Here is a 10368-nt window from a genome sequence, read left to right on the forward strand (position 1 = left end):
AGCTCCAGGCTCCAATAGAAAAAAAACAAAACAGCACAAAATAAAGAAACACCCCCCCAAAAAAAAAAAGAAAACAACCAACAACACAAAAAGGCAATGACAAGTTTCTCTGCTCCCTCCCCCCCCCCGTTTGATTAATTCTCATTAGGGCCTTTGAACAAACAATATGCTCCCCTCTCAAATAACAGACAGGGTATATATTACACCCAAAGAAAAACAAACAAGGCTCACTTAAAGACATCCAAACCCAATGCAATTCCTGGAGAGAGGCAGGGGCAGATGCACGTGCAGCCACCACCACCGACCTAGTTCTGAAATTCCAGTTTCTGGGTGATGAATCAATCGTAAATCACGGAGACGTCCCCACAAAGGGAAGCACCTTCAAGCAGCAGAGTGGCCAGGCAGGTAAATGGGTTTCAGACACTCTCATCCTGGTAGAGACAGAGGCCAAGCCACAGAGTTGGCTGGTCCAAGGTAGGAGATGAGGTGCTGGAGACACCTTGGAAAAGGCAGTGGGAGCTGGACTGGATGACAGTTAAAGGTCTCTTCCAGTCTAAATTATCCCATAATTTTATGAAAATGCCAAGAGGGGTGGAGAAACTATCCTTAAAACCCCCATCCTGCAGGCTGAAGGAGATGGCAAACAGGAAAAAGGGAAAACACAGAGTATCTCAAGTTGGAAGGAACCCCTAAGGATTGAGCCCCAACTCCCCCTGCAACACCTGCAAAAAATGGAATCATCTTTCCTCCTCAGGACACCATGAACTTCATGCATGACATGTGGGATGCTGGTCACCCTACCAGGAGCAAAGCCCAACCACAGCTCTCATCCCAGAGACAGGAGGTGTCACCACCACCACCACTAGGTCAAGGAGAGCTCGACACCAAATCCTTCTGCAAGGCACAACCACACCTGCTCCAATAACCCACACATCCAAAGAAACAGGTGGCCAGCTTCACTTTGCTTTCCCTACCACACCTCTTCCTGCCTCACTCCAAAAATTAATGAAGCATAAAGTTGGAATTCAAAGGAAATAGGGGCTTTCAGGGATGGAGAACCTTGCCTGGGACTTCAACACATCCTCTGCATGAGAGGGAAAGTGAAACGAAACCTAAATCCCCCCCTGAGCACACCTCTCTCCACGACCCACAACCCCAGAACTCCCCAGCCATCACTCCACCTTCCATCAGCACCCTTGGTCATCGCAACCCGTGGCCAAAATCAAGGGCAAGAAGAGTTGTCTTACCTGAAAGCCCCCCAGGGGCTAGACAATTAGTTCCCCCTGTTTCAGTGGAGGAAGGCACAGAGTCTGGACAATCTGCTGGAGCAGAAGAAAAGAAGAAGAAAAGAAATTCAGTATCTAGGTGGTTCTTCACAGGCTCCCAGCATGGCCTCGGGCAGAACACACATTCCAAAGGGTAATTGTCCTCGCAGGAGAGGGTAGTTCATCAAAAAGCACCCACCCTAAGTCGCCTCCATCAAGGCAACGCGCTGTGCTTCATCACCAGCCAAGGCTGATTATAGACCGGCCAAAATTACAGACTGGCTGCCACCCTCTTCTGGCCCAGTCACCACTGGGTAATGAGATCAAGGTCGTCGCCGTTGGGATGGAAGCGAGCTCCCCAGAACGTTCCAACCCTGGCTTTGTGCTTTACCCAATTTAGTCAGCACCTGGAACTTGCCAAAACAGGAACTGAGAGGGAAAATGTCTCGTCGCCGCCCTTCTGTGGCCAACGGCCTAGGTTTGCGTTCCCCCACCCAACTTTTGTCACCCCCCCAGCTGCTGGCAGATCTTACACCCTTGCTGTCACCTCCTGGGACAGGTGGGCAACTGGGTGTACTCCTCTGTGCACCACCAAAGGGCAGGGGAAGATGGGCCACCCCGTTAAGAGGTTTCTCCTGATGTACGGAGGCGTTTGAGCTCAAGGTTTGGACTTTCCCATTCCAAGCCTGCTCCTCCAGGTGACAACAGCCAGGAGCCACCATCTATCCCCTGGTCCTACAGGCAAACTCCAGCTTGACAGTCACTACCACGGGGAAGTCAAGCTCAAGGTCACTGAGAAGTTCCATGAAGTTCACACAATCTTCTGGTCCTCAGCAGGCTGACACAGACTGAGTTGCATCAAATTTGGGCTCCCTAATGACATCATTTCATTCACAGCTGTATCTCAAAGCAAGGGCCACCACCAGGAGAGCAGAGATCAATTTCTCCCTACTGACCAAGTCCTTTTTCCAGATCTCATCCCAGAAATCCCAGTGCAGAAGAAATTCCTGTCTGCAGAACTTCATTTTATCAGAGTGAAGTCGAAGCCCTAACAGGAATATACAGTTTAACAGGATACACTTAATCAAACCAAAAACAATGGGGGCGACAGGAAATGGACTTACTTGGGAAATACTGTATGTGATACACTCTCTAAATGCCTTCTCCTGCTCTTTGTGCTTTCAAGAAATTTGCTTTTTCCTTGGGTTGTTTTTTTTTTCCCTTTTTAACCCTTTCTAGTCCCCACAGAAGATTCTCCTTCCCCTGAGATGCCTCCAACCACTCAGGCTATAGATGGTTTCTGAAGACCATTCTGCCCCACACTGGGCTCCATCCACCTCCAGTTACAGCTCCTTAATGAGTCCCTGTGGGCTCAAGGACATCTTTTGCCCTTTCCATGTTGTCTAGGAATCATATGTGACCAGGTCCTCTGTCACGACACTGGACAGGATGGTGGAAGAGAATCCTGTCCTGACTTCAAATCCATAACCCTAGAAATGGAGTGAGAGGGGTTTTACAGCAATGCTGCTCCGGTTTCACTCCGAATCCTTTCGGCCTTGCTGTGCTGTGCTGAAAACAAGGCCAGCTTCAGAGTCCCCTAAACACCTGGACCACTCCCTGAGCCACACCATCCATCAAAGGAAAGCCCAAGTCAGCACCCTTCCCATTTCCCACCAGCCAACAGCCAATTCCCTTCATCAATTACTCTCAGAAGCCTTTTTAGAGGCCACAGAGCTGATGCACCTCAACTCTGGACCAAGAGTGATAGTCAGGTGTGGGGGAAGCTCCAAAGTGGGACCCCTCCTGGGCTCTCTGCCCTACACATGGCTGGTTCCATCCTTGCACTCTTCCCACCACCCCCAGATCTGCCAAGGGCTCTTGCAAACAGTGGCTATTTGGGCTCATTTTATTTTCAGCACCGAGAGGTCACGGTATCAGAGGTTGCCAACTGCGTGTCAATCTCCTCCCAAAACTGCCTTCCCTCAATGTAAAGCCATCATGGAGATACAATTCTTCCTGGTGGCCACCAGCCCAAGCTTGCAAGGTGGTGAATAGCTCCTGAAAGCTGTCAAACCTCCAACTCCCCTGAAAATCAATGCTGCAGGAGGGCATTTGGCTCTGCAGCAACATCTCAGTGGGTTTCCTGCACTCTCAAACTCCAGAACCACCATGACCAGCCACCCAGGAGCACAACAGACACAGCCACTTGCAACTCCTTGTCCCACTTCATGATGGCTCAAAACATCTGTTTGAATTATTTGGAGACACTACTATCCCATCTCACTTCCAACACAGCTGCACATGGCAGCTCCTGCAGGGATACTGGGAATGCTGAGCTTCTACATGCTTCCAGGATTGCAGGAGCAGCCCAGTTCCGTGCAACCCACCATCAGCCATCCCTGCAACCATCCCATCTAACAAAGAGGGCAAGTCTTCTCCTTCATGAATGAGCAAGCCAACCTGGACCTACAGTGTCCCTGCAGGCAACCTGGCTGTCAAGGGCAGAGGTTTCTCCTCGACAGCCAGCACACAAACACCAGATCTGTCCTGCCAACATGCCACTGACATGGCATTTCACTGCCTGCAGCAGAGCTCCAGCTCCCCTGTGCTTCCCTGCTGTCCTCCAGCCAGTGACACAGCCTGTCTCAGCCTCCATCAACTCCCCTAAAAACATTTAATCCCCACCATCACGGTTTTAAACAAAAATAAAGAAGATTCAGACTGGATATAAAGAAATCCATTATGCTGAGGGTGGTGAGACACTGGCCCAGGTTGCCCAGAGAGGTGGGAGATGCCCCATCCCTGGAAACATTCCAGGTCAGGTTGGATGGGTCTCTGAGCAACCTGACCTAGAGTTGCCCTGCTCACTGCAGGAGAGTTGGTCTAGATGGCCTTGAAAAGACCCCTTCCCACCCAAACCATTCCATGATTCTATGATCATGGGCACTGGTGACCACTGCCAGAGCCCGTGCTGGTCCATCCATATGAAGCATTCAGAAGACACAGCACTAAAATACTTCAGTGTTTTTAGTACCACTATCAGTCTTGATGGAAAAGCTGAAGTTTCCTGCTGGCTGCAAGTTCCCAGCTCCACTGGCAGATGCAGTTGCCCAAGTCCAATGGAGGGATTTCTCCCACTCCACGTCCCAAGGGAGAAGATGGCTCACATGCATCAGGCAGGCAAAAGGCTTCACACCTCCCCATCACCACCTACCGTCCCTCTTCCACCTAGCCAGCCCGTGGATCCTAGCAATCCTCAAACACACAGCTGGGAAAATGCCACAGGAGATGACACCAATGCCAGGCCGGGAAATCCTCAGTCCCTCCGCAGAGGAAACGCAGAGAAACCCTGAGCTTGCAAAACCCACCTGCCACAGACTTCCAGGCTCCACTTGTGCCTGTCACAGCCCCGTTAGTCCAAGAGTTCAGCTGCCAAGTGGATTTTTCTTTCAAAAAGGAAAAAAAAGGAGGACTTTCTGGTGAGTAACCCAGTTGTTTCTGCGTTTCCGATGGGCAGCGTTAATCACTTCCTATTGGCCGATAGGAATAACTTTTCCTTTCGAAATGGCACATTCATGTTCTGCGGCTTTTCTGTTTACACACATTTTGCTACCTTATGTCAACACTTGCTAATGAATAAATATATCACTCGGCTAACTGAAAATGAGGTCCTGGCAGAGGCAGACTGGACGTTTCAACCCTGCTAATAGATTTAGCCCAGCATCTTTACAAGAAACCCAAGGCAAGCTCGCCGCTCCGAACCCCTTTCCGGCCCACACCAGGATCAATGATGGGCAGAAAGAAAGGCCAAAATCCACATTTTTGGGGAAAATTCCCCACACGCACACAGTCAAACGATACCAATCTCAACCCACAAAACCTCATGAGCCAGCAGACCCTCAGAGAAAATTATGGAATGACTCTTCCCCCCATCCCAGCACGTGCTTGGGATGCTGAGCCTGCTCCCAACATTCCTCATTCATTCATGAGCCTTAATCTCCTGTTTTTTCACGCCGAGGCAAAACATTTCATGCTTTGCAATCCAATTGTTTGTTAAACAGCTTTGCTTGTTTCCAGAAGACATAAAAAAAAGTCTTATTTAGTCTTTCTTTGAGGGCAAAAACGACAGTTCAGACTGCAAAGGGAGCAGCGGGAAGGATGGGATCCCGCCACAGAACCCCACACGTCCAACACAACCTCAGCTTGGGGGTTTCCTTTAGTCCTGAGAAACTAAAGAGCAGCAATTTTACAGAAACTGCTCTTTTTGGCAAAAAAAAATATAATAAATACATGCCCTGATATTTGGTCTTCAGAACTACATCTCCTCCCTCCTCTCTGCACCACTGTCCCCTTCCTGCCTGCTGGGACCAAGGGACACAACGACCACAGAGACCACCGACGACCACAGAGACCACCGTGCTCCAGCCAACCCTCCAGATCCCCTAATCCTGAGGGAGCCAGGAGCTGCTCAGCCCTGAGCTCCCCCCCCTCCATTTCTGACTCTCCCCACCTCTCCTCCTCCTCCTCCTCCTTCCAGCCCGATTTATCTCACACCCGGCGAGCTCCCTGCCAACCAAGAGTTTATGCAGACAACTGCAAAAGAGCTGGTGCCAGCCTCAAATGGGCTTCTCCCCTGGCACCCTGACATTCAATTACAAGCAACAGGCATGCAAGAGTGAGGTTAAAAAAAAATGAAAAAGGGGGAAAAAAAAAAAACAACCAAACTTTTCAACCCCCTTTTCCTTTATTTTTCAACTTGACCAAGCAGGATCAGGCTTATTATAATATTTCTACCCACTCCCATTTCTCAAGGCTCATTTGGGATTCCCAGCAGCCAGGGAGATGCCAAACTGAGTTGTGCTGGATCCTGACCCTATATCCTTCAGAAATTCACCCAGAGTTGTGCAGCAGCACTGTCATTTCCAACCAGAGCCCATGGTTTTCCTGGCTTTCCAAGTGACTGGAGCAGGGAAGGCCTGCACTGCATTGCAATCCCTCCTCCATCTCCCTGCCAGAATTTTTTTTTTTCAAATCCTACTTTGTGTCTTAGATAAATTACACGTTCATTCTTCCAGAAAGCACAGACACACACGCAAGCAGCCCAAAAGCCAGAAGTTTCCCCTGAGAAAGGGGCAGTTTTCTTTTTTTTTTAAACAAAACAAAATTTCTGCCTCACGAGGAAAAAAAAAAATAATAAGCCCACTTACCAGTTGGTTTGAGAAAATCCATTGGATATCTGGAGTAAGGTGGAGGGGGAGACTCTGGAATTAGAGTACAGAGAAAATAAAGGCAGAGCCATGAGAAAAGCAAAAAAAAAAGAAAAAAAAGATAGGAACTTATGATAACAGTGGCATTCTTTTAGCAAAACTGTTTGTCTTAGCTCTGGGGGTTGGAGGCAGGGCAGCGAGGCGGTGATTGCCTTGATATTTAGCTGTCAGATAAACAAAAGGGGCCGTCTGGCGCCAGTCTCCCTGCTATCTGCCGCTCGGGCTGTCTGATCGGGGCCTCCTTGGCTCGACGGAGCCGGGGCCGCCCGGCCCCTAATCCCCCGGCACCGTGCGGGGACGGCGGGGAGGCAGCGCCGTGGGGGGGGGGTAGGGATAGAGAGAGGGGGGGGGTTAGGGGGTGGTGACCCCCTCCCCTAAATGAAAAAAAATAGAAATGGATCGAAAGAGAATTAATGGAAAGTTTGGGGGGGGGTGTTGTGGGGTTTGGGTTGTGGTGATTTGTTGTGGGGTTTTGGTTTTTTTTGGGAGGTAAAGTTGAGGGGGTGGGAAGGTGAAGGGGGTTCCAGGTCTGGTATTAGGAAGGTGAAGGCCCCGGTATTAGGGAGGTAAAGGGGGCTCCAACCTCGGTATTAGGAAGGTGAAGGGGGGCTCCAGCCTCGGTATTAGGAAGGCGAAGGCCCCGGCATTAGGAATGTAAAGGGGACTCCAGCCCCTGCATTAGGAAGGCAAAGGGGGCTGCAGCCCCGGTATTAGGAAGGTAAAGAGGGCTGCAGCCCCTGGACCCCCCCCCATCCCCGCATCCCCCCGCCCCCGAGCCGTACCTAGCTCGCAGAGCCGGCTGAGGTGGTGCGGGTTGCAGCAGACGAGCTCGGGGTGAGCCTTGCCGTAGGATTCACAGCCACATAACCGCTTGACTTCGGAGCAGTGCCGGAGGTCGGGCCAGCGGAACACCTTGCAGAGCAGCACCGGCAAGGGGTACCAGTGCTGGCCCAGCCGGGAGTCGGCCTTGGCGGGCAGCAGCAGGCAAGGGGTCCGCGCCCCGCCGCGGGACTCCACGGCGTGCAGCAAACCCTCCAGCTGCCGCTCCTTCAGCCGCTTCAACACGGCGTGGGTCAGCGCCTTCAATTCCGCCTCCGCGCCCGCGGAAGCCCGGTGACCGCGTCCCCCTTTCCCCGGGCAGCACCCGCTTCCCCCACCGCCACCGCCGCCGACATGAGCCCGGGCCTCCAGCCCCGCCGCCGCCGTTTGAGCGGGCTGGGCGGCCGCCGCCTCCTCCTCCTCCTGCTGCTGCTGCTCGCCACCGGGCGCACGGCTCCTCCAGAGCCGCCGAACGAGCACCGAGCGTTTGGTCCTGAACATGCGGGACGAGAGGAGGGGCCCCCGGCTACAAAACGGGCATGATGTCGTCCGTCGCGCATGAAGGGGCCGGGAGCCGAGACGCGGCGGCGGCAGCAGCGGGGGGCAGCGGCGGGCTGCGGGCGGCGGCGGGAAGGCGGCGGCGGGGCCGAGGCGGACTGTGGCATGCGCCAGTCTCCGCGCTGGGAACGCGGGTCCCGCCGCCTCCCGCAGCGGGGGGGCTGCGCCTGACCCGCGCCTCTGCCCGCTGCCAGAAAAGCAAAAAAAAATCTAAAAATTAAATTTAAGAAAAAAATATAAAGAGGGAGGGATGGGAAGAGACGGGAGGCTGCCGGCGGTGCTCAAAAAAAAAAGCAAAATAATTTAAAAATAATAATAATTAATAATAATTAATAATAAAGGGCCCGTTCAGAGCGTGCGGCGCATGGCGCGGGGGGAGGCGGGGGGAGGCGGGGGGAGCGGGCCGGCGCCGCGCTGCCCTGCGCGGGTGCGGAGCGCGGCTGGAGCCGCGGGGGGATCCTCGGCCTCCCGGGGACCGCAGCTCCCATCAACCCGCCGGGGCTGGGGGAGGAGGAGGAGGAGGAGGAGGGAGAAAGAGGGGGGGGGGGGGGTGTGGTGGGGAGGGTTAGGGGGGGGCGGAGAGGGTGGGGGGGGTGTTGGGGGGGAGTCGGGATTGATGCGACGTAGGGCAGAATCAAAAAAGAATAAAGGGTGGGGGGGGTGTGTGTAAAAAAGAAGAAGCACAAGGGTGCCTGGTGGAAAAGCAAAAAATGTCCCAAATCTCAACTAAACAACAACAAAAAAAAAGCCGGAGACCAACCCTAAGGTTCAGCCGTCGGAATCGGTTTAAGCATCTGTCACAAAAGAGGAAAAGAAGCGCATCCAGAGTGTTGTTGTATCCCTTTTTTTGAAAAGCCCAGGTCGTCCTGAACGCGGGGTTTGGGGTTGGTTTGGGTCGGTTTTAGGTCGATTCTTTTTTTAATTTTTCCTCCTTCTTCCCAAAGGGTTTTAAATCCACACACAACGAGTCTTGATCCGGCTGCTGCGGAAAATAAGAAAGAAAAAACACCACACACACACAGAGACAGAAATCAGAATAACACCGAGCCAGCGGGGCTGGGTTCCCTCCTTCCCCCGCAGCGCGGTGCCGGCGGAGGGAGCTCCGCGCTGCCCGCTCCGCGCCCCTCCGCGCTTACATGGGTGCGAGGGCACCCTCCGGCGACCCTCTCCTTGCTGCCTGCCTCTGTCTCGCTGGGTTGGTTTGCTGGAGTTTTTTTTTCCTTCAGGGTTGGTTTGTTGTGGGTTTTTTTCTCCCCTCCTCCTCCTCCTCTCTCCTCCTTCCTGCCTTCCTTCCCCTCCTCGTCTTCCTCCTTTCTTGAGTTGGGTTTGATTTTTATTTCCCCCCCCCTTTTTTTTTTTCCTCCCTTCCCTCCGCTCGGTACGACTCGCCGCTCCCTCCTCCCCTCACCCCAGCGTCTTTCTTTCGATTTTATTTTATAATTTATATATATATAATTTCTTCCTCCTCCTTCCTGCAGTGAGGGGGGTGGAAGCTGAGCTCGGAGCTGCGCGGTTCCCTGCGCTCTCTGTCCTCTCTCCTCCCCCGGTTCGTCCTTTCCCCTCCCCCCCAAACACCCCCCGGTTTCTCTTTTCCAACCCCCCCCTTTTCCCCTCCACCCCGGTGCTCAGTGCGCGGCCGCGGCCCCGTCACGTGGGCATCTAGACACCCTGTCGCTCGGGGGGGGGAGGAAATGAAAAAAAAAACACACATAAAAAATTTAAATATATCGCTTATATTTATCGGCTCAGGTTGCTGGAAGGTTGGGGGGGTTTTTCCCCCTCTCCCTCCTGCCCATCACTCCTCCTAGCCATGAAAGGGGACCCACCAGAAACCCCCCCCCAAAAAAACAACAAACACAACAACAACAAACAAACAACACACCTGGGTGTAAATATCGAAATATCCAGCTATAAACCCTCTTATGGCATTGGGGGGGGGGAAACGAGGTGATCTTTAAGGTCCCTTCCAACCCAACCCATTCCGTGCTACAAAGAAAAGACATGAAAAAATGAAGAAAAATTAACAAAAATACAAATAAAAAAATACATATAAACGATTCTGGGCACAAAAAATACTGCTAATAATACTGAGCACTTTTACAGCACCTGTCGCCAAAGGAAGGGAAAGTATTTGATAGTGGGTAAGTCTACTCCAATTCTCACAGAAAGGAGAAGCAGGAATGATGGGCACGTAGCCCTCTGACTATTCTTGTTATGGGTCCTACTGGCGGGAGTAATTCCTGGCACCTGGAGTACTCCACAGATCCCCTATTCCAAGTTGTCCCAGCCAGGACCTGCCGAGGATGGGGAAACTGAGCCACCAAGAGGCTGCATGACTTGGCCAGCCCTGCTGCCGGCTGGGAATTCCCACCAGGCTTCCCAGCGCCTGGTTTTTGTAGGGCTGGAGAAGACCCTGAAGGGTCCCCACCCCTGCGTGTGTAACTCCCAGGGACCTGGAG

At 52.6% G+C, this 10368-nt stretch overlaps 1 protein-coding gene across 3 annotated transcripts in view; it reads right to left on the reverse strand.

Moving 5' to 3' along the window:
* The window catches only part of SMAD7 (SMAD family member 7), a 33036-nt gene extending 24746 nt beyond the window's left edge, over positions 1-8290 (reverse strand). The window contains exons 1-3 of one of the 3 annotated variants that reach the window (XM_051641750.1): positions 7315-8290; positions 6473-6526; positions 1248-1319 (exon numbers count right to left, since the gene is read on the reverse strand). In XM_051641750.1, the coding sequence (XP_051497710.1) occupies positions 1248-1319; positions 6473-6526; positions 7315-7852 (664 nt within the window). In that variant the 5' untranslated portion in view covers positions 7853-8290. Of the gene's footprint in view, positions 1-1247; positions 1323-6472; positions 6527-7314 lie in introns of all 3 variants that reach the window. The other 2 variants (XM_051641749.1, XM_051641751.1) reach the window with 2 other exon arrangements.
* Positions 8291-10368: the final 2078 nt, after the last annotated feature.

Source organism: Apus apus, chromosome W, assembly GCF_020740795.1.
Source record: "Apus apus isolate bApuApu2 chromosome W, bApuApu2.pri.cur, whole genome shotgun sequence".
In the NCBI taxonomy this organism is placed as follows: Eukaryota; Metazoa; Chordata; class Aves; order Apodiformes; family Apodidae; genus Apus; species Apus apus.